Below are 25,381 nucleotides of genomic sequence, written 5' to 3'. Positions count from 1 at the left end.
CAGCGGCACCTGAGGGTGATATAGCAGTGGAAGCACTTGAAGAGCTTGAAGAACCACAGCAAGTTCCTGCAGAAGCACAACCTGAGGCAGTGGCACCTGAGGGTGACATAGCAGTGGAAGCACTTGAAGAGCTTGAAGAACCACAGCAAGTTCCTGCAGAAGCACAACCTGAGGCAGTGGCACCTGAGGGTGATATAGCAGTGGAAGCACTTGAAGAGCTTGAAGAACCACAGCAAGCTCCTGCAGAAGCACAACCTGAGGCAGTGGCACCTGAGGGTGATATAGCAGTGGAAGCACTTGAAGAGCTTGAAGAACCACAGCAAGCTCCTGCAGAAGCACAACCTGAGGCAGCGGCACCTGAGGGTGACATAGCAGTGGAAGCACTTGAAGAGCTTGAAGAACCACAGCAAGTTCCTGCAGAAGCACAACCTGAGGCAGCGGCACCTGAGGGTGACATAGCAGTGGAAGCATTTGAAGAGCTTGAAGAACCACAGCAAGCTCCTGCAGAAGCACAACCTGAGGCAGCGGCACCTGAGGGTGGTGAAGCATTAGTAGGTTTAGATGTTGAAGAATTTGATTAATGTATTTCCCTTTTTATGTTTTCTGCAGTGCTTTGATATTTACTTTTGTAGATGAATTTTTCTTTGTTGATGTTTTTCGTCTTTCCTTTTTTTATGGTATTGTTGGAAGTTACGTTTTCATTACTGTTGCGTTTTTTATTGTTCGTGTGTTTTATTATTTTTATTTTTCTGTTTTTTTGAGAAGTGATAACTTCTAGATTATCACTTTTATTCTTTGAATGTATATATATTTGATGTATATGTTGTTAGTTATAACGTTGTTTCTTGTGGGGCGTAAATTTGTTTTGTTATATTATTATTTTTTTATTTTTATCATTGCTTGATGACGCTGTTTTCCCCCTTACTTTAATCATCTTTTTGTTTTGTTTTTTGTTATTTGTTCTGTGCAATGCATATAAGAGCAAGGTACTGTTTTCAGGTTTTGGCCTAGCCGCTGTTTGTAATCGGTTGCGTTGGCTGCTTAATTTGCTGGAAGGTGCGCCCGTAGGTTTTTTTTGTTTAATGGGCTCTCCGCCGCCTCCATACGATATTGTTTTCCCCTTGGAAAATCCATCGGATGGACGCCACTTTCCGATACAGCTGGATCCGCCCCCGTCTTACGATAGCTTAGATTTTTCTACGGGGCATGAGGGGGTGCGGCCCCGGGAATGGCGAGCGGCGGAAGTCAATGTGAGTGATATTATTGAGCTGAAGCGAGAAATGGCGTCGCTGCGCAAAAAGTTAGATTCTTTCCGTGTTGATGTTGGCGATCGACCGAGGTTGGGGGAAGAGAACGGTGCTTTTACACCAACAAAGACTTTATGTTGTAACAGAAGTGTGTCCAAGCCCCTTCCTTTCATCCTGTTTCCCTCGGTTCGTTGTTGTTGCTGCCAAACATCGGAGGTGAAACCGATGTCAGATTTGTCGCCACGTTTTAGGGTGCCTTCTGGTGTAGGACCACAGCAGGGAGGATCGTGCCAATCTACTTTTACAGGGGAAGAAGAGGGGGGAGAATGCGTGGAGGGCGCAGCGTCTTTCAAAGGAGCACAAATCAACTGTGGTTGCTGTGTGCCAAATGCGTCGTTGGAGTCGGCTGAGGGCTCGTTATTGGACGTTGTGGACCTTCTTACAACCTTCTACAACTTACCTCCGCCTGCCTGCTGGAGGTGCAGGGAGACGCTGCCGAACTCGTTTGGCGAGGAACTCTTGGCGTCGGCTCTTGGGACGACTAGCGACAACCTCCTAGACCGTTACGCGTCGTTGTTAGTGGAGCGGTTGAATAAAAGCGTTATTGGAATTGAGACTCCCAAGCATACGGAAAGGAAACTCAGTGTCTTGCGTACTGAAGGTACAACCACTTCCGTTGATGCACTGGCTCATCTTCCGTACTCCGTTCTTGGAAAGGTGCTGGAGAATACAGGGTTTCCCAATGAAATCATGCCCTACAAAATTGCTTGTGCAGCATGTGAGCTACACTTCACGGATCGCACGGGGGATTGCGTTCGCTTCGCATCGGCATCGAGACACACAGGTTCTGTTTCGCACACTTCAACAAGGGTGGACAAACCTGAGTCAGTACCAGACTCAAACTGTACATGTAAAGAAGGTGCCATAGAGTCTTTGTTGTGCAGCGTACGTTTTCTTTGGCTTCCAGCACGTTTCCTAGAGAGTGAACTTAGGCGTTATGAAGTACTGTTGCCCACCATAAGGGGCCGTTGTTGCGCCACTTACTCAGGATTTCTCCTCCGTCTCGGTCAAGCTGCTAAGCTGAAGAGCTGTTTGCGCAGCTCGCCCGACTCGGAAACAGGACCGTTCCAAGATGGCCCCTTCAGTGACATTCTCCTGTCAGAACTCCGGCGTTTACGCCCCTCGTATGATTTTCTGACGACTGCGGAAAGACATCTAGTGTTGGGGGAAAACGTGACTTTCTCCCTGCTGCGGAAAATACAGGGAAAATGCGATGCAAGCGAATAGCTCGTGAAAACAGTGTAAGATTTGAAGTCTACCAAGTTGCGCGGAGACGCCACTACTACGCGCTTCCTTCGTAGTTTGTAAATTTAACATAGCAGGGAACTGATCGGACACGGAAACCAGTTATGTGGAACTTCCTCCCACCCCCTACCACAGCGTCCGTTTTCCCCTTTGAGCAGCTGATGAGTTGCTGTCTGTAAACGCAATGACATTGTTTGTCCCGCCCAGCCATCGCTGCGCGCATCTCTTGCTATTCCATGTATTTGTGAGTGTCAGTCAAGCAGAAGGAAAGCCAGTAGTGCTGTCGTTAGGTTTGACATGCGTGAGAAGGTGGTGCCCATTCCATTTCTTGGGAAGGAAATATCTTCCTGGCTTTACCGCACGACGCGGTGGGTGCAACAACACCCCTATCGTACTTGGGGCATATTTCTTGCCTCGGCTGCAGCCACCGTTCTTTACGAGGTGAATGTGACACACAAAAACCGCATTCCTTCCCCTAACGTTAGCAACCATCTTGAGTACGAACTACAACAGTACACGGACTCTTCTGTTGAAGGTAGCCAAGTGATTGATGACCACTGCCATGCGCAAAGGGCGGGATCATTGGACCACATCAGCAAGCTAGAGTTTCTACTTAGTACAACGCAAGATGAGGCCAAGCGGAACGAGCTCCGCCGCATTATTGACATGGAAAAAGAAAAGGCAACTAAGTACAGTAATGCAACAATGAAGGTTACAAGTGGACAACTTTATGTTCGTGAACCGCACTGGAATATCCGAAACAGTGAACGGAACTGGTCCATACTGTCCCGGGACCAACAGCAACAAAAGGACCATTACTGGTATCGCTCTGAGAGGAGTCGCGACGATGACTTTTCCAGGAATACGTACTCGGGTAACACTGGTTGAACAGGTGGGTGATTTGGAGGATCTTCGGCCAGTGTGTGCAGGGTAGGTTGGTCAAAGCAGCTAAATGTATGGCGTCCTACGGAGACTGAAGGCGCATGAGATGCGCAAACATCTCATCTTCATTACACATAGGCACCGAGAGGGCGTAAACCCCTTTCGTGCCACTTTTTTGTTTGGTTTCTCTACTTTTTACTTTTATCGTCGTCGTTATCTGCTTCTGTCCTACTGATCTCGTGAATAACTGTGTCACGCGCACCTATGTACGCTTCGCTATTGGCCGGATGTTGTAGCAATAGCCAATCATGAAGATGGGGGCTTCAGCGGGACTAATACGCCGAGGCGGCGGAGTTTTTCCCGATGCCGTTTCCCTGACCCTAACTCCTTCACGCCGAGTATACGGCGGGAGTGGTCGCGGTGATTTATTGTATGAAAATCCCGACGCGAGGCGGCATTCGGGACGGGCTCTTGGTGTCCTAAATGGTGTGAGGCATTCCTCTCAGGCAACGATGCCAGAGTCCGGTCAGCTGTATTATAGGAAATTGATTTTGCATAGCAGGCCCCCCAACGGGTCGTGCGCAGGTCTGCAGCGGCATTGCCATGACACATGCAATTGGAGCTATCTAATCCCGTCCCTTCATCGATGTGCTGAATCCGCCATCAGCGCAAAACTGTGGGAAAAGATGTGCCAGTTGGGGTTAGAAGATAGAAGTAAGGCTTGGGTGAATCTTACACAATACGAACGCCAGCGCGTGCGGGACGGCCAGAACCTTTACAGATATGAAGTCCACCAGCGCCTCCCTCTGCTGGAAGAGTCCATCGGTTGGGCACAGCTCGACGACCTGCTCGGGTGGTTTCGCTCGGCACGCAGAGCGTGGGTCCGGCTTCCTACTTCAGTTACCTTGTCTAGGGAAAGTAGTGAGGCAGGAGTTGCTAGTGTCGTGTCACCTTCGTCCGCAATGTCATGTCGGCTGGAAGGACATGCAGATTCCCGCGATACCACACCGGGAAGGAACCAGGTGTTCGATACACCTGAGCGCGTAGAGCAGTTGACGGAAGCGACAGTCCATCGCATACGTGAAGAACTTCAGCGGCTTAACCGTTCCGAGCGAAGCGATTGCGAGGGCAGCGCTGCAATGCGCGCTAGTGCCCGACGTCTTGCGAGGGACGAGGAGCTCAGCCGATGCGTTGAGGAAGAACTGGGGTGGCATGGAGTTGCACTACAGCATCGTATCCCAGTGCCGAAGTAAGGAGCTGGCTACTGCGCATCGAAAGGCAACATGTGGTCGGGGAGGAGTATGTTTCAAAAGGTAGGAGAACGGTGGGATGGTTGGACAGGGGCTTTTCTTTATGGATGTTCGCTACACTAACAGTATTTACTATTCTCACCTAGTATACGAGCCTATATAATCGTTAGGTTGAGTTGCTGTGTCCACCACTCTCCTTTTCTTCCTATTTGTATCTAAATGTGTTCGGTATCAGAGGGGCTACTTTTTTGCGTCACTGCCTCTACAATGGTAGAGGGTCACAGCGACACCCTCTTAATGGTCGATGGTTGTACCGATACGGAGAAGCAGGAAGCGCAGACTCTATTGCTTGGAGGCGACAGCACACGGGAGCAGTTGCTTTCAGAACTATCGTTTCTGGCGGAAACGGTAACAAGGGTGCTTCCCTCCGCAGAAGTTGCTTGCAACCAAGTAAACCTCCGACTGATTGTGCATATGATGGAGGTGATATCAAAGTATCCCACTTTGGGCTCACTTCTGGTCATGTCACCCAGGAGACTAGATGAAGTTATGGGAGAAGTGCTAATGAACTGGCTGAGACACGAAGCGGCCTTGGTGGCGATAGATAAGGAAGCCAATCTTCTTAACAAACCATGCCATCATGTAGTCGAACCTGCCACGAGAAACGTTCCTACCTGCGAGGTACGACCGGGTGACGCGAACTTTCCGTGCATGATATGTGTGCACACATCCCGATGGTCATGCGCCTTTTGGGATTTGATACGGGCAGAGGAGCTGAAGGTAGGGTTGCATGTCGCTGCGGACGGGCTACCGAGTTTTCTTCAACTTCAAGGCCTGCGTTCGATGCACAGCCGGCCGGGTGATGGTTTAATCGGGAGCGGGAGATGGTGGCAAGTTATAGGGCACATCACTAGTATTTTCTTCCTCCACCGCGAATCAAGCGACCCGATGCCTATTGCGGAGCTGCGAACCCAGACCTCCAACGGTGTCGGTGTCGTGGCTCAACAACCACTTTGGTTGGATCTCTCATTCATTCCTCAGCTAGAAATGAAGGAAACGCTGGTGGTCGGTGAGCGTATTCACGCAGTGGGATTAGTGGAAGCATCCGCAATTGGTCGAGGGACAACCTTATATTCGAAAAAGGGACCCGATTCTTCACCCACACGGATTCTGCTGAAAGCTCGCTTTGTTCGGACGGCACGGTTTTCCCCGCAGTGGTCAAATCAGCAGTCAGCCGCGGAGGCACTAACCCCACCCTTCCCTTCGGCGCGGCCATGTGACGGGGTAGGAATGGCAAAAACAAGTGAGCACAATGAGGTCTGCGCTGTTTATCAAGCGAGGTGCTGTTGGGAATGCGTGGCCGGCGCGGTTACGTTTGCTGCCGCAAAAGCTGGCGGAGGATTCAGAGGGTCGCATGGGAGAACGAGAATGGAAGCAATTCTGGCGGCACTAGATGTCTCCGCGTTGCCAATCTCACTGTGGGCGGCAGCGGGTATCGTCCTCGCGTCCTCGAAATTGCAGGACGGTGGTGTCGTCACTAGTGTGGTGGGGTCGGCAGATACCCTTACTCCACTGCGGACATTCTTGCTTGAGCTGGGGGAGGAAACAAATTTTGTGTCACCGGTGGTACATGGGTTGGAAAAAGCACTACTTCCAATGTATGCACGCGCACCAGCTTCCCATGTAATGTTACCTACGGAAGACGGGGTGGCTCCCCACGTCGAGTGGGTTCGAGGGGGCACACTGAACACAGCTTTTCAGCAAGTTGTTTTCATACCATCGCTACAAGCAATCACCACACCAGCCCTAAACGCAATACAAAGCGCACTTGAGCAACGGGAACACGTTGTTATCCGTGAGGGAGGCCAGTCGGTTAAATGTCGTACCGCAAGTGCCCTGCTGGGTATGACCCAGGAATCGACATTAGTACAGCAGCGGCACCTTTTTCAGTTCATTGACAAGGGGGACTTCGTTTTACACGTGTCATCGCATTCATTCAAATCCCCTCAGGAACAAGCAGAAGTGCTTTTTGGCGCACTGCGAGGGAATGCTGAGTGTGACTGCAACCTGACGGTTGATTTCTTTAACCGCTGCGAGAACCAGTGGGACGTGTGGTACGCTTGGTCGTTAGCTCGTTCGGTTGAGGAACCAACCGTACCGCAAGTCTTGCCCCAATGTTCGGCACTACTCCATTCGTACTTTCTGACAGTTAAAGCCATATGTAGGGATGCAGTTGATGTGGTCATGATGAGTGTATTGGTAAAGATTACTTGTGCTCACGCGTTGCTGCGACATGTTGGCCATCCACGAGCCGCACGAAGGGGTAGTAGTTCAAGAGAGAAAAAAACTTGTGCTTGCCAAGTCTCTGCGTCCACGGGCCCACTATCGACAGCTTTGGTTGATGCCATAGTGGCCATTGAGCTCTGCGATGCGTCGCTGAGGTTTATGGTTGGCGTCTCTTTGATCGGAGGGACGTCAGTTTTTGATCTCATAGTAAACGATGATGGTTTTGATGTTATGCAGTATGCAAGAGATCTTCAGATACACTTAGAGTCGAGCATGCCGGCAGATGCAAAGTGAGCTGCGGTGGGTAGCGTAGTGTCCCTTATGGGACAGCGGTAGCTCCCAAAAATCAGAGACAGCAGATGTGAGTGAAGTGACCGATTGCTTTTCAAACACAATGCCCACAGGCTGGCGAACAAGATGTGTGTGTGTATTTTTACCGTTGCTATTCTTCTGAGCATCCCACTAAAAGATTTGGAAGCGGCATTGGCTGAGCTATTTTTTCACAGAGGTTATTTATTTTTTGATTAGTTCATTAGGTCCTTTATTATTATTACTTTGTTTTTAATCGCCTTGGAAGGGGGGAAAGTCATGCTGCATGGGGAACCAACGCACACAATTCTGCACATGTGTGGAGCAGCACCTCATCAATCTCGAATGCAGCCACTAACCCCTATTTATACTTTTTCTGCTTTCTCATCGTCAACTCCGCACTCTCAACGCTCAGGCCAACACATGCAAATATGTGTCTATGGGTTGGTTGGATACAGTTTCTGCCCTTTGTAACAATCTTCTTCCTCGTGTGCTTGTGTAACAGACTACCTTCTCGTTAGTGTAACAAGTCCTCTGCAGTGATGATGTTCGGTCGCCCCGCCGTCCCCCAGGCAACCTGGGAAGAGAAGTATTTTTATCAAAAACTTCACCATCTTTTCGACCATGCTGCTGATTGGTTCGTAACGAAGGTTAACTGGTGGATGCCGTCTATCGGTGCCGGGATGGTGCTCAGTCTCTTTGTATTGAGTGGCCCCAACGCCATCGCCGAAGGAGCGTCCGTCTTGATCCCAACATTGTCACCAGTTGTACGCGCGCCGCCATTTGGATTGCAAATGCCTGAGCGTGAAGGGGGGCCGCAGGAGGAGGACGAAGAGGAATTCTAGAGCCATTTGTCGTAGGGCTTGGCGGCGTAGAAAAAGTGAACGTCGGTTAACATGCAACTGAGAAGGCGGACGATTTGGCAACGCAAGAAGGTAAGAAAACATTTCGTATCTCAGCATGTCTAACGGAGCAAGATGCAAAGCTAAGTGGGGAAATGGTGAATGAACGACTGTAATTGCCTCTGAGGACTCAGGAGCCTTTACGCATGCTTGTCACGCCTGTTGTTATTGTTGGATTTTTTCTGTTTTGGTCCCAACAGGAGCGCTTTTTGCCCTGATCCATTATAGCTTCTTCTCATAAACGAGCCCGTTGTAGGCAAGTTGTGTCAGTTATGTGGAGGGTGTAACCCATTTTCTGAGCGTAAGGTTCAACTAACTTTAAAAGACTTAACGAAAAGGGGAGGGAAGCTTCTATGCGTGCGTATATGTAACATATATACGAACATGCACAAAAACTGGTCACCCTGTTAAAAGCAATATGAGAGCTTTGTCGCTATTCAAATGCTTCTACCCTTTTTTTTCCACCCTTCAGTTGTGTTTTCATGGGCTAAAGGTAAATATTGACGAACATCACGGGGACACATGATACTTTAAATAGCAGCGAGTCCAGGAGAAAATAGCGCCTCCTCTGATGACGCTGCACAGATGTGGAATGAGGGAATCTTCGATGTTCTTGTTGCCACCTCCACTGTCCGCACCAGGGCGCCGTGGAGTTCTTAACGTTTTGCTCGCAATTTGGTGGATATTTAGGAGGCCTGCCATGAGGGAAATAGTGCATCGTGGAGGTCATCAGATAACGGCACTGTTTATCAGTGTTGAACTACCGTCGACACGATGTCGGTCTGATGCATGCGATGCCGAACAGCGGGAAGGCAGCTACAGGTAAAGGTAGTGGATGAAACGCTTCTCTGCCGAGTCCTTTCTTCTGTGCCGAAGTGCTTGAGCGAGGCTAGGTCAACACTGTGCTCTTCTCCGCGTCTACCTCAACGTTAGGCGTTACTGTTTCCCTTCCTTTCAAACCCTTTTCACTGGTTCTATCTCTTTATCCCAACGGGTGTGTAGTCAGCAACAACTGTAAAAAGTATTATGAGTGACGACCGCGACCCGGCGGTGGTGCAGGCCTTTAATGGTGCCGGTGGCGATGATACTTCCTGCTTGCGGTTGTTCTCGCGTGCATCGGCTGGCTGTTTTATTCTAGGCAGCTGGGCTTCACTCGTGGCGCGTGAATATGTCAAGTCCACTGCCGTTCTGAAGAACTGGAGCGGAGTGGATGCCGTCGCCGTTAATGACAGCATCACCCGCGAAGTCATACGTGACTGCCTGCTTCGACGCGGTGTTTCTGTTGAACAATACGACCGACAGACGAGCGGCGGCAGATATGTTTGCATGCGGCGCGGCTCCCCTGGGCACATTGCAGACTTCGAAGCAATGCTCTTTGCCTTCGAAGACGCAGAGATACAACTCATGGCAATTGGGAGTGTGGTTATTGACGATAAAGCAAATAGGGTTAATGGCCCAGGTGGACAGCACGTTCGGGTGGGTTACGCAGCGCTCAATACAACACTACGGACACTTACGTACGCGGAATATCATGACACACCACAGTTAACAAACCTTGATGTGCTTATGGCGCAGTGTAACCTGAAGCAGCTGCTGTACTCTAACACTGACTTTTCGATGAATAATACGGGTGAGAAGGCTGCAGACTCTGACGAAAGTAGGGAACAGAGTGATTTGTTACGAGCACTCAAGCAGCTCTGTGAACGAGCGAACATTACGCTCCAAGAGCGTGGACAAAGTAATCTACCTCATGGAAAGCAGAAGTCCAGGGCCACGAAGCGTAACAGCACTGGCCCGAATGGAGAGCTACTTAGCACGCTCGAAGGGATTCTTCGCGTGCCGGAAGATAGACATGGTTTAAATAGCTTCCCTCTTGCTTCCAGGGCTTTGGAAAGCCTTCTAGAATCCGCCATAGATCCATTCGATTCCACTAATCAACATACATTTTACCTTAAGCATGTTATCCCTTCTACGTTCATGAAGATGGATGCGGCAGCCATCGAGGCGCTGCATATAATCCACCGAAAGCCAGAGGCACGAGGATCGATGCCAACGTCTATTTACTCGTGGTTGAACCGCTGTACTACGGGTATGGGGTCGCGACTGATGCAGCAGTGGCTACTCCAACCGTTGCGGAGCATCGAAGATATAAATCAACGGCTCTCGCTTGTACAGATAATGGTGGAGAGTCCAATCCTAAGGGATGCGCTGATCACGCAGGTACTGCGGCGCTGCACTGACATGGACAGGTTGAACCGAAAGTTGCAACGCCGCACAGTGGCTCTCAAGGACCTGCAATCTATTCTTGTCTTCGCTAATACTGTACCCCTAGCGGTCGATGTGCTGCGAACATATCACGGCGGGCACGACAGCAGCTTACTTTTGAAGGGATACGTGACACCTCTGGAAGACATTAGCGAGCATCTTTCAAATCTGCGCACGTTGATAAATGCAACCGTTGACTTGTCAGATGAGAATACCGTGCGTATTAACCCTGAATTTGACGATGACCTCAGCTTCCTGGAGCGGCAGCGTCAGAATCTTGTGAAGGCGATTGAAAAAGAAAACCACCGTGTGCTGAAACAGTGCGGATGGACTGAAAAACAAATGAAGTGTGAATATCACGCTAGTTACGGTTATGTGTTTCGCGTTCCTCGGAAAGATGACCACCAGGTGCGCACGAGCAAAGAGTTCATAACGGTAAGCACGGCAAAGGATGGCGTACGGTTCGTATCCGGGCAATTATCATCGCTGAGCGAGCAGTATAAGGGCATTACTGAGGACTACAAGACACGTCAGCAGGTCCTCAAAAAAAAGCTCGTTGATACTGTAGCTACATACCTCCCGGTCCTTGATGATGCGAAAGAGCTACTTGCAGCATTGGATGTGTTCGCGGCGTGGGCACTCGTAGTGAAGGATTCGTCGCGGCCGATGGTGCGTCCCACCGTGAGGGCAACACAGAGTGAGGAGGTGAAAGGAAACGTTGACAACAACAGCGATGGTGCTATTTTGACCATTGTGAACGCCCGACACCCCCTTGTTGAACTGCGGCAGCCCGCCTTCACACCGAATACTGTACAACTTACCAACGAGGCCAATGCCCTTATAATAACTGGGCCAAATATGGGAGGTAAGTCAACTTTCATGAGGAGCATTGGTGTTTGTGTCGCACTCGCCCAAGCTGGGTGCTTTGTTCCCGCGGATTCAGCGGATATTGTTGTCCGTGACGCGATCATGTGCCGTGTTGGCGCGACAGACCACCTTGCGCAAGGAGTTTCTACCTTCATGGTGGAAATGCTCGAGTCCGCGGCTATGCTCAACTCCGCCACCCAACAGACTCTGGCCATTGTAGATGAACTGGGCCGGGGGACGTCAACGTACGATGGATTCGGTCTTGCCTGGGCCATTGCACAGGAGGTGGCAGTCAACGCAAAGTCTGCACTTCTCTTTTCAACTCATTTCCACGAAATGACACAACTTGCGGCCCGACATACAAACGTGCGGAACGTTCATTTCGGCGCTGATGTGGATACTGCCGCTCGGACCTTACGTTTCTCTTACCAACTTCAACCAGGGCCATGCGGGCGCAGCTACGGATTGTACGTGGCGCAACTCGCGCACATTCCCGACGACGTGCTCGATTCCGCGCGGCAGAAGGCTGTGGAGTTGGAGGATTTCGGGGGAGACGAAACCAAGAACCGCGCTCAGGCGCTCTTTTCCACCGCCACGCCGGAGGTTGTGCAACGGGTGACGGAGTATGCAAAGCGCATCCGCGAGTTGGAAAGTGGGGAGGGCGACGGTGACTCGAGGGAGGCTGCCCGTCGCCGGCTGTGCAGCGAGATTAAGGAAGATGCATTGTTGTCGTCATTGGTGGAGGTGTGAGAAGGTAGAAGGACTTAAAGCGGGAGTCAGAGAAATTTGTTGTTGGGTTTTTCTTTTAAAGCTGCTTTATCATTATTTTTCTATTTTTTCTTTTTTTTTCTGTTGTCGTTGTTTTGGGCTTTCCCGCCCCCCCCCCCCCAGTCCCTTTCTCTCTTGATATACCCCTCATCGCATTTGACTTCACCAGCCTTTCGCATTGGATTGGCACGTTAATTTCCTTTCGCACCCGCGTACGACTCACATGATTTGGTGTGCCAGTGTGCTGAAAGAAATGTCACGGCTGAGTCCGAAGGGGGCCGATTGGTCGTTAGTAATAGTTCCTTTTTATTATTCTTTTGCTATCCTTACTTCAGTACCTCGTAGAATCTAAGGGGGAATGAGGAGGGGGGATGAAAATAACTGAAGAACCAAAGGGGGAGCTACAAACGCAAACGGGAAGTTTCTAAAAAGGATGTAGAGAGACCAGGGTGCCAAATAACATGGATACTCAGCTGGCGGCTGAGGACCTGTACAGGGACAACAGTGGGGGAATTTTTTTTTTGAAAAAAAAATTGTGGCTATGAAGAATTCTGGATTTGGGACTGGAATAAATTGATTTTGCTGGTATTTTTCTATTCTCTTATTTACCCCCTTTTTTTCATCCTAAACCTTTCCTTTTCTCAGCCGGTTGATGTAATCTTCAAAGAAAGTAGCGATCTTGTGGCGTATGACCGCCCCTCACTGGCTTTCATTCCTCTGTATCGCACCGCGAAGTGTAAATGTGGAGGAGCGGATGTGCTGGAACGGCTTAGGTGCTTTGAGGAACACATTTCGAACGATGGATAAATCCCAGTCATGGAGTGTCAAAAGCGTCCTAGTTTGTCGTTCAGCTACCGGAGGCGCTTCCCATCCCTCCGGTAGTCCGGTGCTCGTGTGTTTTGCCGTTTGAAAAGCAATTCGTCTCTCTGGAGCTCTACAGGAGACTCTTTCTTACCACTCGCATAATACAGAACCGAGCGGTCGAGACTAATTGCAGGAGGAGTGCACTGTAGTCTGCTTCATTTGTGTCATGTGCCAAGTGAAGAATAACTTCCTACTTTGCACCGGTAGAATGTTTTCTTTTCCCCGCCCCTTCTCGGGAACCCGTGTTTTCCACCTAAAGTCTCGCTCGTGCCGGTACATGAATGTACATTTTTTCGTTCATATCCATACATGCCCCCTACGGACGAGGCGCGGACGTTTTTAACAGCGGCATGGCTCCCTTTATCCCTTTATGCTCCCCAACTTACAGTCTTCTTTTGGGTATTTTTTCTTACTCTACACCCTTGGCATCTCTTTTTTTTTTTTTTTTGCTGACCGTGATCGTCCCCCAGCAGCCTCCATCATTGCTCGGTCAACTTGCAAAAACGACGCCAAAGTAAGGTTACGCTGGCAAGTGAAGGGGAGAGGGGAGGTAAGGTAGAGCGTAGGCCGCGCAATTTCAGCCCTCCACACTACGATGAAGGAGCGGAGAGGTGTCTCGCAATCAAGGACATCCCGCACAGGACAATTGCGGAATGGAGGGTTCCGGGAGTCACGGTTTCGGGTAGCGCTCATGTCGAGGTGTGCGAGGCCGAGTAGCAGCGGGACGTCGCACATGTTTGCGCCATCTTCCCTGCCATCGGTAGGGCAACCGTCATACGAAAGTGGTGTGTCTTCGATGCCTAATATATCCTTCCCAACGTGCAATGACGGAGCATTCAGCCCAGGGGATTCAATGTATCCACCGTCACTTCCCCAGAGGGTGAAAAACAAGCGCACAGGCCAAAAAGACAAACAAAAGAGACAGAGCACATTAGGATCGGTGGACTCTGAAGAGGAAAAAAGATCCTTTTTGGCGTCAGCTGCTGCGTTCAGGAGACACCGTCGTTACAACAACCCCTTTACAGCTTATTGCTTGGCCTCCGATCCCTATGATCGCCCACGTGAGATCGAAAGACAGCGTCAGTTTATGAGCTGCTACAAACGTATCGCCTGCCGGTTTGTTGCTGGAGGTAAGAACGCACTGGACAAACCCACTCGGTATATGTTGGGAGATTGCGTCGCCAGGCTCTATAAGGCGGTTGCCGCAGATTGGCCGGAAGCAGATCCCATGGTCGTTTCCAGTGCGGAGGACCTAATTGTTGTTTTCATGAATTTAGACGCTGTCCGTAATCCAGTGACGGCACTGCGTTATATGAACGCGCTACTGAAGAGATGTGACGTTGTGCGGGCATTTGACTTAAAAAAGGTGCCAGAGGGATGGGACGTAGTTACTGAAGACGGTCATTTGATGTACACATTTAGACCTCCATGGGTGGGGGAACGACGATTTCTCCCAGATCAGGTGGCGGTGAAAAAGTCGCGCGGAAGATAACAAATAGGAATATTTGTCTGCTCATTCGACACCATTTCCTCACCTATTAATGCACAAAAATCGAGGGCGCGACAACGAATCGAAAGGAAAAATGCTGCAACCATGAAACGATCCCGCTTATCCTTTCCCCACCACGTCATCAGCCTTCAACGGGACTTGCAATTTTGTGGGGTCATTCCATGCAGTTTAATTGATGGACCAAGCAGCGCGCTCGCCCCGTGACACTGTTATCAACACTGCGACATGGATTTCGTCTGCCTTCGACATCCCAGCTTGTGCGGTTGTTTCTAATGTTCTCCTCTCCCAATCAACAACCAACCGTGCTTCACCCATCGTTTTTGCTGTTCTATGTTTGTGTATACGCCGAAGGGAGAAGTTGACAATGTGCGGTAACGTATCAACATCTTTCCCCACTCCACCCTCTTCCATTCGCCCTGCATTGCAACTCTTTGCTGAATAAGCGTGTCGCAAGCGCCAAATGTTACCTAAACACCCACTTGCACATGCACATACTTTACAACCAGTGCTCCTGCTTGCCTCTATACGTATGTCTGCTGCTACGTCTACACTTATTATTATTATTTTTGCCCAATTTTTCATAGGCGGCGGAGGTTATGAACCCCGAAGCGCCGCCGTTCTTCCCAACTTTTGCACGGGCGCATTCACATAGGCGGGTCTACAGCCGCGCGGAGCTGAAGCGCATTGAACTCTCCGTGGTTGAAAGCATCCGACGCGCCCCTCGGACTGGTGTGCCGTCGGCATCGGCCCTCCCGGTGGATTTCGCCGCCCTCTTCGCACGCCTTCCGCACGCCCACGAGGTACTCGATGTTGAGCATGTGGCGAAACTAGTGGAGGATGGCCGGGAGCCCGTTGATGGAACGCGTGCTTTAATTGAAGGGAACCGGCAACCCCTCTGCCCCGAGTGTGCCAACGGGCCCGAAGCATGTGAAGAGGTTCGTGGTATCGTCGCCGGGGCTGTGCGTCGGGCAGCTTCGAACCGCCTCAGCGCAGTGCTTCTGCAGTCTGGAAACGTCGTGTGGGGGCTAATCCAACTTACCCTTGTGTTTGAGGCCAAGCAGAGCTCACTGCGGCTGCGAGTATTAGCCGAGCGTCACCCCAACATTGTGTCCCTCATTCGCGAATACCTGTGCGGAGAGGGTTACCACCTCCCACTGCCTAAGATTACGGAACATAAGCAGTGGCAGGAGCTAAACAGCATACTTAAGTTTGACTGGATTCGAGATAATCGCACACGCGTTTTCACAGAGATATCCAGGCGGTGGAAACAACGGCACACACAGTTTGAGCAGTTTGTGCACTTCTTTGGGTATCGTGATGCTAAGCCACAGCACCAGGTGAAGAACATGCTCACCAACTGCGCAAAGCCTGTATTTATCTCAATACTATCAGGGGACATAGTTGCAGTGGTGCTTCTAGCCCGATTGGAATTTTTTGTTCCTCCGGACTATTACTGGGACATCTTCCCGTACTTTGCCGAGACACTTCTAAAGAAGGGTAGTGATGGTAAAACGTACGCGGTGATGCGACACCTTTGCCAACACTTCCACGAGAGACAGCAGTCACTCAGAAAAGATGTTTATAACCCGATTGAACCGCCACGTAGGAGGTGATCTGTGGCACGTGGAACGGTGTTGCGGCACCGATCGCGGGACAACTTGCGATCTCGCTTACGTCCGTTACATGTTTATGTTCTCCCCTGTTCACTCAACGGAATTTTTTTTTCTTCGAGGAAGTGCTTCTGCCGTCTGAGGTAAAGGAGGAAGCAAGTGGTCTCTCCTTAACTGTGCTCAGGACGGTGAGAAAGCGAGCAGAAGAGTGTGGCTGTGGAGGTCTACGCTGCAGTTGGGGTGGAGGGGTATAGCGGCGAGGAGAGGAATATTACACCACGAAATATTTCTTTGAGTATATCAAGCAGTGTAGTGCAACTGCGTACGCGTGCACGTTGGATCGTTATCGGTTGAGCAACGACACCCAACTGCCTAATTCGTTCACATATTATTGCGCTGTTCGCGCAGGCCCCAGCTGAACCCCCTCTGTATCCCCCTCCCTTTGTTAACATTTCCTTTACTGTTGTGATTATTAATCAACCTGCTGGCTCCCTCATTCTGCGCACACTCATGTCTTTGTGATGGACAACTACATACACAATTAGGGTGGAAAGGAAATTTTTTCAATAGTTAGGTTTGGCGAGCAGTGAAGGTAATGAGACATTGGGCGCAGGCAGAATATGATTCAACAGCTTCAGAATTCCGGTCCAAAAGGCATGCGCAACTTTGCAGCAGTACTCCACTTCAGAAATTGTCGACCAACAACCCACGGATGATGAGTCGGTCGCCAGTGGAAGACGAAACCCCACCGGTGCGTTTATCAAGACACATACCGCAGCGTGAAGGGATGGACATGGTGGTATCTGCGTACAACCTAACAACATCGCCAACTCCACCCCTTGTGCTCAGCCCAGGAGTGGGTGCCAGCGGAGTGTTGTCACTTCCTCATTCTGCTGGAGCTTCGTTTTCCAGCCACTTCTCCGAGTCCATTGTGTCAGATGACTCGTCGTACGTGACTTCCATGTACAACGAAGTGCTCGCCGAACAGCTGAGCAGCGAAAGCACGCAAAAGCAACGCAAAATTGGTGGTGAGGTGTTGGGCTTTAACAACGCAGACTCACTTCGTAGTCTTGTGGCCCCGAACTTGGCGAGCAGTGGCGGGGGTCGTACTATCTCTGGCTCCGTCAGCCCAACAGAGGATGATGGTCCCAAACACTGCGAGTATTCTGCGAACACAAACTCAACTAGAACGGCTGTCGCCCCATTGTTCGCTCATGCACCGACTGGAAGAGCAATGCTGCTGAAAAAGATAAAACCCGGCAAGGCTCCGACGCAGCGGGTGATGTTTACCACTCCCGAGCGTACGCTGGACGCTCCGGAATTTCCTTCAGATGTATCGCAGCTGCTGCATTGGGGTACCAATAACAAGCTCATCATAGGGCTGAAAAACGGTCTTCACGGATGGGATGCCGAAACCGCGAAGGCTTCCCAAATTGTTTGCCTAGAGGAGCATGCGACAATTCGTGCGGTGCATTGGCTGGATGGGTGCACCTGTGTCGCGCTTGCGCTTGACGAAGGACCTGTTGCCATTTATGATTGTCACCAAGTGGGTTTTCTTCGTACGTTACAGACGTGTCTCTCCGGCAAAGCGCGGCCATCGTACATTGCAGCGAACGGCCCGCTGCTCTCCGTTGGGTTAAATTCTGGGACCGGTGGGGTGTACGTATTTGACCTACGAACCAAAAATGCACTGATATCAGTTTACGAGGGCCATGCTAACGGCGTTGCATCCTTGAACTATTGCACCAAAGAACCTTTTTATTTAGCCGCTGGGTACGCAAATGGTGCGGTGCGTGTCTGGGATGCACGACGCGCGAACTGTCCCCGATATGTGTTTGACAGTGTCCACAGCGGGCCCGTAACAGCCATACACTGGGACCCCGACAAGCGTAGCAAGATGTACACGGGTGGCCAGGATGGCATGATGTGTTATGTCGACACAAATGCACCAACCACAAATGTTCCTTCGGCGCCGAGGACCGAAGATGAAGGGTTCACAGGTGGTTGCCACTTTATCACACGGGCAATAAACACTATGCACCCCATAAGCGGAATTGTGGCTCCACCAGATGTTGGTGAGCTGGCAACCACCCACCGCGGGAAGGGCCAAATTCAGCTGCGCCAAAGTAGTAACCTTCACTTAATTGGAGCTCTTGGTTCGCCCAACACTAGTTCAGACATTACGTGTCCAACCATCGCACCTGATATGCAAAGAATATGTACGGCACAAGACGAGCTGCTAAAGTTTTGGCGCGTATTTTGGCCGAGTGTGTCACCTCAGCGTGCAGAATGCTCTACACCCCCGCCAGTCTCGCTCCTTGAAGACGAGTTGCGGTAGCAAAGGTTCTTATTTTTAGTGTAATTTACTTGTATCGTAAGCACAAACGATCTGCAGGAGAGCAATTAGCAATGCTACCACGCTATTCGTTTGTCGCAATTGAGCAGAAATCCTGTCATTTCTCCCCCCCCCCTTCTTTAGTATCTTCCATCTCGTTTATTGTACACTTTATTCGGTTAATATATCAATGCTAGTGTGCGTGTACACAACCATTTATGTATTTTACACGTTAACACAAAACATACATATATATAACTCGACAACGAAATACAAAAAAAAAGCAGGTAATAAACAACGAGAAAAAAAAAGGAAAAATAACGAAAGAAAGTTGTTGGTATTACAAATACAAAAGAAACAACAAATGTACACAAAGAGTACCGTTGATATCCTCCTCATCTTCCTTTCTCCTTAAAGGAACAAGATTATGAAACAAAGCACCACAACGGGGGGGAAAAAAAAGAACAACGATAAGAAGTAAAAAAAAAAAAACTCACGACACTTCCTTCCACACTTTACACTTAATTAGAACTACAACAAAAATAAACGTAAAAGAAACTTAACATAAAAAAAAATAATAAACCGTATATACAAGTGTACCTTCAAAAAAAAAAAAAGGAACAAAAAAAGTTAAAACTGTCCTGTGTCACATATGAATGTGAGGAGACGAGGCATGGGGGATGGAAAAACGTGGTACGGCATTCGAAAACCGACTCCACCTCACGTTCCTTTCCCTTCCTGCCCGCCTGTTTCATTTCTTTTACTGAAACTGATTCATCAAATGCCCTATTCTTCGCGTTTCTGTCACTAACTGCGGTGAAATTTCGTTGAATAACCAGGTATAGTGTAGATAAAAATAAGCACTTGTTATACAACACCCGCACATACAGAGAGATAACATATAAACAGCCAAGATGACGGAGACATTCGCATTCCAGGCTGAAATCAATCAGCTAATGTCCCTTATTATTAATACCTTCTATTCAAACAAGGAAATTTTTCTTCGCGAGCTAATTAGTAATTCGTCAGATGCGTGCGACAAAATCCGGTACCAGAGTCTGACGAACCAGTCCGTGCTCGGAGATGAACCCCATTTGCGCATTCGCGTAATCCCCGACCGAGTAAATAAGACACTGACGGTGGAGGACAGTGGCATCGGTATGACGAAAGCCGACCTGGTGAACAACCTTGGTACGATTGCTCGCTCCGGTACCAAGTCATTCATGGAGGCATTGGAGGCCGGTGGCGATATGAGCATGATCGGGCAGTTCGGTGTCGGATTTTACTCTGCCTACCTTGTCGCAGACCGCGTAACCGTTGTGTCGAAGAACAACGAGGATGATGCCTACACGTGGGAATCCTCTGCAGGTGGTACTTTCACTGTAACCTCCACGCCCGACTGCGACCTGAAGCGCGGTACGCGTATCGTCTTGCATTTGAAGGAAGACCAGCAGGAATACCTGGAGGAGCGGCGGCTGAAGGACCTCATCAAAAAACACTCCGAATTTATCGGCTACGACATCGAGTTAATGGTGGAGAACACCACTGAGAAGGAGGTGACAGATGAAGACGAAGACGAAGAGGCCGCCAAAAAGGCTGAGGAAGGTGAGGAGCCAAAGGTGGAAGAGGTGAAGGACGGCGATGATGCCGATGCCAAGAAAAAGAAAACCAAAAAGGTGAAGGAAGTGAAGCAGGAGTTTGTGGTGCAGAACAAGCACAAGCCACTGTGGACGCGCGACCCGAAAGATGTAACAAAGGAGGAGTACGCCTCCTTCTACAAGGCCATCTCGAACGACTGGGAAGAGCAGCTGTCTACGAAGCACTTCTCCGTGGAGGGCCAGCTGGAGTTCCGGGCTATCTTATTTCTCCCGAAGCGCGCACCCTTTGACATGTTCGAACCAAACAAGAAGCGCAACAACATCAAGCTATACGTCCGCCGCGTATTCATCATGGACAACTGTGAGGACCTGTGCCCCGAGTGGCTCGGCTTCCTGCGCGGTGTGGTGGACAGCGAGGACCTGCCACTAAATATCTCCCGTGAGAACCTGCAGCAGAACAAAATCCTCAAGGTGATCCGTAAGAATATTGTGAAGAAGGCCCTGGAGCTCTTCGAGGAGCTCGCAGAGAACAAGGAGGACTACAAGAAGTTCTACGAACAGTTCAGCAAGAACGTGAAGCTGGGCATCCACGAAGACAGCACAAACCGCAAGAAGCTGATGGAACTGCTGCGCTTCCACAGTTCGGAATCCGGTGAGGAGATGACGACATTGAAGGACTACGTGACACGCATGAAGGAGGGTCAGAAGTGCATCTACTATGTGACGGGTGACAGCAAGAAGAAGCTCGAAACGTCTCCGTTCATCGAGCAGGCGAAGCGCCGCGGCATGGAGGTACTTTTCATGACTGACCCCATCGACGAGTATGTGATGCAGCAAGTGAAGGACTTTGAGGACAAAAAGTTCGCGTGCCTCACAAAGGAGGGTGTACACTTCGAGGAGACGGAGGAAGAGAAGAAACAGCGGGAAGAAGAGAAGGCATCATACGAGCGGCTGTGCAAGGCAATGAAAGAGGTACTTGGTGACAAAGTGGAGAAGGTGGTGGTGTCCGACCGGTTGGCAACATCACCATGCATTCTCGTGACATCAGAGTTCGGGTGGAGTGCACACATGGAACAGATCATGCGCAACCAGGCTCTGCGAGACTCCAGCATGTCTGCGTACATGATGTCGAAGAAGACCATGGAGATCAACACCACGCACGCCATCGTCAAGGAGCTGAAACGACGCGTGGAGGCCGACGAAAACGACAAGGCCGCCAAGGACCTGATATTCCTCCTCTTCGACACCTCGCTGCTGACATCCGGGTTTACACTTGATGACCCCACGGCATACGCTGACCGTATCCACCGCATGATCAAATTGGGTCTCTCACTCGACGATGATGCGGAAGAGGAGGAAGCGCAGGCACCCGTTGCCGCTGCTGCCGCCAACTCCAGTACTGGTGCGTCGGGTATGGAGGAAGTGGACTGATGGGCAGCCGTGTGACACACATTCACCTATATGATCTGACGTTTTTCGTTTCGTGTTTTCACTCTCTCCCTCTCTTTCTTTTTTTTTTCCTCTCCCTCACGCGCAGACAGATTCCTCTGTCCTTTCCATTTGAGAAAGTATGTGAGGGTGAGAAAGCGGATAGTTAGGGTGTTTTGTTTTTGTTTTGTTTTCTCGTTTTTCTACTGTCGTTTCTAACAGTGATTATTAATTTTTTTTTTTACACGGAGAGGTATGAGTAAATATATATATATATATATATATATATGTGTGTGTATATTTACAATTATCATCACCACTATTGTTACTATTGTTATTATTATTATTATTATTATTGTTATTATTATTATTAATCTTCATATCATTGCAGATGTCCTGTGTCACATATGAATGTGAGGAGACGAGGCATGGGGGATGGAAAAACGTGGTACGGCATTCGAAGACCGACTCCACCTCACGTTCCTTTCCCTTCCTGCCCGCCTGTTTCATTTCTTTTACTGAAACTGATTCATCAAATGCCCTATTCTTCGCGTTTCTGTCACTAACTGCGGTGAAATTTCGTTGAATAACCAGGTATAGTGTAGATAAAAATAAGCACTTGTTATACAACACCCGCACATACAGAGAGATAACATATAAACAGCCAAGATGACGGAGACATTCGCATTCCAGGCTGAAATCAATCAGCTAATGTCCCTTATTATTAATACCTTCTATTCAAACAAGGAAATTTTTCTTCGCGAGCTAATTAGTAATTCGTCAGATGCGTGCGACAAAATCCGGTACCAGAGTCTGACGAACCAGTCCGTGCTCGGAGATGAACCCCATTTGCGCATTCGCGTAATCCCCGACCGAGTAAATAAGACACTGACGGTGGAGGACAGTGGCATCGGTATGACGAAAGCCGACCTGGTGAACAACCTTGGTACGATTGCTCGCTCCGGTACCAAGTCATTCATGGAGGCATTGGAGGCCGGTGGTGATATGAGCATGATCGGGCAGTTCGGTGTCGGATTTTACTCTGCCTACCTTGTCGCAGACCGCGTAACCGTTGTGTCGAAGAACAACGAGGATGATGCCTACACGTGGGAATCCTCTGCAGGTGGTACCTTCACTGTAACCTCCACGCCCGACTGTGACCTGAAGCGCGGTACGCGTATCGTCTTGCATTTGAAGGAAGACCAGCAGGAATACCTGGAGGAGCGGCGGCTGAAGGACCTCATCAAAAAACACTCCGAATTTATCGGCTACGACATCGAGTTAATGGTGGAGAACACCACTGAGAAGGAGGTGACAGATGAAGACGAAGACGAAGAGGCCGCCAAAAAGGCTGAGGAAGGTGAGGAGCCAAAGGTGGAAGAGGTGAAGGACGGCGATGATGCCGATGCCAAGAAAAAGAAAACCAAAAAGGTGAAGGAAGTGAAGCAGGAGTTTGTGGTGCAGAACAAGCACAAGCCACTGTGGACGCGCGACCCGAAAGATGTAACAAAGGAGGAGTACGCCTCCTTCTACAAGGCCATCTCGAACGACTGGGAAGAGCAGCTGTCTACGAAGCACTTCTCCGTGGAGGGCCAGCTGGAGTTCCGGGCTATCTTATTTCTCCCGAAGCGCGCACCCTTTGACATGTTCGAACCAAACAAGAAGCGCAACAACATCAAGCTATACGTCCGCCGCGTATTCATCATGGACAACTGTGAGGACCTGTGCCCCGAGTGGCTCGGCTTCCTGCGCGGTGTGGTGGACAGCGAGGACCTGCCACTAAATATCTCCCGTGAGAACCTGCAGCAGAACAAAATCCTCAAGGTGATCCGTAAGAATATTGTGAAGAAGGCCCTGGAGCTCTTCGAGGAGCTCGCAGAGAACAAGGAGGACTACAAGAAGTTCTACGAACAGTTCAGCAAGAACGTGAAGCTGGGCATCCACGAAGACAGCACAAACCGCAAGAAGCTGATGGAACTGCTGCGCTTCCACAGTTCGGAATCCGGTGAGGAGATGACGACATTGAAGGACTACGTGACACGCATGAAGGAGGGTCAGAAGTGCATCTACTATGTGACGGGTGACAGCAAGAAGAAGCTCGAAACGTCTCCGTTCATCGAGCAGGCGAAGCGCCGCGGCATGGAGGTACTTTTCATGACTGACCCCATCGACGAGTATGTGATGCAGCAAGTGAAGGACTTTGAGGACAAAAAGTTCGCGTGCCTCACAAAGGAGGGTGTACACTTCGAGGAGACGGAGGAAGAGAAGAAACAGCGGGAAGAAGAGAAGGCATCATACGAGCGGCTGTGCAAGGCAATGAAAGAGGTACTTGGTGACAAAGTGGAGAAGGTGGTGGTGTCCGACCGGTTGGCAACATCACCATGCATTCTCGTGACATCAGAGTTCGGGTGGAGTGCACACATGGAACAGATCATGCGCAACCAGGCTCTGCGAGACTCCAGCATGTCTGCGTACATGATGTCGAAGAAGACCATGGAGATCAACACCACGCACGCCATCGTCAAGGAGCTGAAACGACGCGTGGAGGCCGACGAAAACGACAAGGCCGCCAAGGACCTGATATTCCTCCTCTTCGACACCTCGCTGCTGACATCCGGGTTTACACTTGATGACCCCACGGCATACGCTGACCGTATCCACCGCATGATCAAATTGGGTCTCTCACTCGACGATGATGCGGAAGAGGAGGAAGCGCAGGCACCCGTTGCCGCTGCTGCCGCCAACTCCAGTACTGGTGCGTCGGGTATGGAGGAAGTGGACTGATGGGCAGCCGTGTGACACACATTCACCTATATGATCTGACGTTTTTCGTTTCGTGTTTTCACTCTCTCCCTCTCTTTCTTTTTTTTTTCCTCTCCCTCACGCGCAGACAGATTCCTCTGTCCTTTCCATTTGAGAAAGTATGTGAGGGTGAGAAAGCGGATAGTTAGGGTGTTTTGTTTTTGTTTTGTTTTCTCGTTTTTCTACTGTCGTTTCTAACAGTGATTATTAATTTTTTTTTTTTTACACGGAGAGGTATGAGTAAATATATATATATATATATATATATATATGTGTGTGTGTATATTTACAATTATCATCACCACTATTGTTACTATTGTTATTATTATTATTATTATTATTATTATTATTATTAATCTTCATATCATTGCAGATGTCCTGTGTCACATATGAATGTGAGGAGACGAGGCATGGGGGATGGAAAAACGTGGTACGGCATTCGAAAGCCGACTCCACCTCACGTTCCTTTCCCTTCCTGCCCGCCTGTTTCATTTCTTTTACTGAAACTGATTCATCAAATGCCCTATTCTTCGCGTTTCTGTCACTAACTGCGGTGAAATTTCGTTGAATAACCAGGTATAGTGTAGATAAAAATAAGCACTTGTTATACAACACCCGCACATACAGAGAGATAACATATAAACAGCCAAGATGACGGAGACATTCGCATTCCAGGCTGAAATCAATCAGCTAATGTCCCTTATTATTAATACCTTCTATTCAAACAAGGAAATTTTTCTTCGCGAGCTAATTAGTAATTCGTCAGATGCGTGCGACAAAATCCGGTACCAGAGTCTGACGAACCAGTCCGTGCTCGGAGATGAACCCCATTTGCGCATTCGCGTAATCCCCGACCGAGTAAATAAGACACTGACGGTGGAGGACAGTGGCATCGGTATGACGAAAGCCGACCTGGTGAACAACCTTGGTACGATTGCTCGCTCCGGTACCAAGTCATTCATGGAGGCATTGGAGGCCGGTGGTGATATGAGCATGATCGGGCAGTTCGGTGTCGGATTTTACTCTGCCTACCTTGTCGCAGACCGCGTAACCGTTGTGTGGAAGAACACCGAGGATGATGCCTACACGTGGGAATCCTCTGCAGGTGGTACTTTCACTGTAACCTCCACGCCCGACTGCGAAATGAAGCGCG

General features: G+C 49.6%; 12 protein-coding genes across 12 annotated transcripts; 11 read left to right on the top strand and 1 right to left on the bottom strand.

Moving 5' to 3' along the window:
• Nucleotides 1–1,082: 1,082 nt before the first annotated feature.
• Nucleotides 1,083–2,534, top strand: TbgDal_X13380 (hypothetical protein, conserved; the record flags this gene model as incomplete). Its single annotated transcript, XM_011780203.1, has 1 exon — nucleotides 1,083–2,534. The coding sequence occupies one exon, from the start codon at nucleotides 1,083–1,085 to the stop codon at nucleotides 2,532–2,534; it is 1,452 nt and encodes a 483-aa protein (XP_011778505.1).
• Nucleotides 2,535–2,849: 315 nt separating this feature from the next.
• Nucleotides 2,850–3,440, top strand: TbgDal_X13370 (hypothetical protein, conserved; the record flags this gene model as incomplete). The annotated part of the gene is made up of 1 exon (XM_011780202.1): nucleotides 2,850–3,440. The coding sequence occupies one exon, from the start codon at nucleotides 2,850–2,852 to the stop codon at nucleotides 3,438–3,440; it is 591 nt and encodes a 196-aa protein (XP_011778504.1).
• Nucleotides 3,441–3,742: 302 nt separating this feature from the next.
• Nucleotides 3,743–4,687, top strand: TbgDal_X13360 (hypothetical protein, conserved; the record flags this gene model as incomplete). The annotated part of the gene is made up of 1 exon (XM_011780201.1): nucleotides 3,743–4,687. One exon carries the CDS (start codon nucleotides 3,743–3,745, stop codon nucleotides 4,685–4,687), a length of 945 nt encoding a protein of 314 aa, XP_011778503.1.
• Nucleotides 4,688–4,903: 216 nt separating this feature from the next.
• On the top strand, nucleotides 4,904–7,264 carry TbgDal_X13350 (hypothetical protein, conserved; the record flags this gene model as incomplete). Its single annotated transcript, XM_011780200.1, has 1 exon — nucleotides 4,904–7,264. One exon carries the CDS (start codon nucleotides 4,904–4,906, stop codon nucleotides 7,262–7,264), a length of 2,361 nt encoding a protein of 786 aa, XP_011778502.1.
• A 557-nt stretch (nucleotides 7,265–7,821) lies between these two features.
• On the top strand, nucleotides 7,822–8,124 carry TbgDal_X13340 (hypothetical protein, conserved; the record flags this gene model as incomplete). The annotated part of the gene is made up of 1 exon (XM_011780199.1): nucleotides 7,822–8,124. One exon carries the CDS (start codon nucleotides 7,822–7,824, stop codon nucleotides 8,122–8,124), a length of 303 nt encoding a protein of 100 aa, XP_011778501.1.
• A 1,083-nt stretch (nucleotides 8,125–9,207) lies between these two features.
• Nucleotides 9,208–12,063, top strand: TbgDal_X13330 (DNA mismatch repair protein, putative; the record flags this gene model as incomplete). Its single annotated transcript, XM_011780198.1, has 1 exon — nucleotides 9,208–12,063. One exon carries the CDS (start codon nucleotides 9,208–9,210, stop codon nucleotides 12,061–12,063), a length of 2,856 nt encoding a protein of 951 aa, XP_011778500.1.
• A 1,477-nt stretch (nucleotides 12,064–13,540) lies between these two features.
• Nucleotides 13,541–14,437, top strand: TbgDal_X13320 (hypothetical protein, conserved; the record flags this gene model as incomplete). The annotated part of the gene is made up of 1 exon (XM_011780197.1): nucleotides 13,541–14,437. The coding sequence occupies one exon, from the start codon at nucleotides 13,541–13,543 to the stop codon at nucleotides 14,435–14,437; it is 897 nt and encodes a 298-aa protein (XP_011778499.1).
• A 186-nt stretch (nucleotides 14,438–14,623) lies between these two features.
• Nucleotides 14,624–15,037, bottom strand: TbgDal_X13310 (hypothetical protein, unlikely; the record flags this gene model as incomplete). The annotated part of the gene is made up of 1 exon (XM_011780196.1): nucleotides 14,624–15,037. One exon carries the CDS (start codon nucleotides 15,035–15,037, stop codon nucleotides 14,624–14,626), a length of 414 nt encoding a protein of 137 aa, XP_011778498.1.
• A 14-nt stretch (nucleotides 15,038–15,051) lies between these two features.
• TbgDal_X13300 (hypothetical protein, conserved) lies at nucleotides 15,052–16,068 on the top strand (the record flags this gene model as incomplete). Its single annotated transcript, XM_011780195.1, has 1 exon — nucleotides 15,052–16,068. The coding sequence occupies one exon, from the start codon at nucleotides 15,052–15,054 to the stop codon at nucleotides 16,066–16,068; it is 1,017 nt and encodes a 338-aa protein (XP_011778497.1).
• Nucleotides 16,069–16,660: 592 nt separating this feature from the next.
• Nucleotides 16,661–18,403, top strand: TbgDal_X13290 (hypothetical protein, conserved; the record flags this gene model as incomplete). The annotated part of the gene is made up of 1 exon (XM_011780194.1): nucleotides 16,661–18,403. The coding sequence occupies one exon, from the start codon at nucleotides 16,661–16,663 to the stop codon at nucleotides 18,401–18,403; it is 1,743 nt and encodes a 580-aa protein (XP_011778496.1).
• Nucleotides 18,404–19,314: 911 nt separating this feature from the next.
• Nucleotides 19,315–21,429, top strand: TbgDal_X13280 (heat shock protein; the record flags this gene model as incomplete). The annotated part of the gene is made up of 1 exon (XM_011780193.1): nucleotides 19,315–21,429. The coding sequence occupies one exon, from the start codon at nucleotides 19,315–19,317 to the stop codon at nucleotides 21,427–21,429; it is 2,115 nt and encodes a 704-aa protein (XP_011778495.1).
• Nucleotides 21,430–22,095: 666 nt separating this feature from the next.
• Nucleotides 22,096–24,210, top strand: TbgDal_X13270 (Heat shock protein 83, putative; the record flags this gene model as incomplete). Its single annotated transcript, XM_011780192.1, has 1 exon — nucleotides 22,096–24,210. One exon carries the CDS (start codon nucleotides 22,096–22,098, stop codon nucleotides 24,208–24,210), a length of 2,115 nt encoding a protein of 704 aa, XP_011778494.1.
• Between the last annotated feature and the right edge of the window lie 1,171 nt (nucleotides 24,211–25,381).

Source organism: Trypanosoma brucei, chromosome 10 (genome assembly GCF_000210295.1).
Source record: "Trypanosoma brucei gambiense DAL972 chromosome 10, complete sequence".
NCBI lineage: Eukaryota > Euglenozoa > Kinetoplastea > Trypanosomatida > Trypanosomatidae > Trypanosoma > Trypanosoma brucei.
Note: the sequence above shows the minus strand (reverse complement) of the source record. Positions and strands in the feature narration are given on the sequence as shown.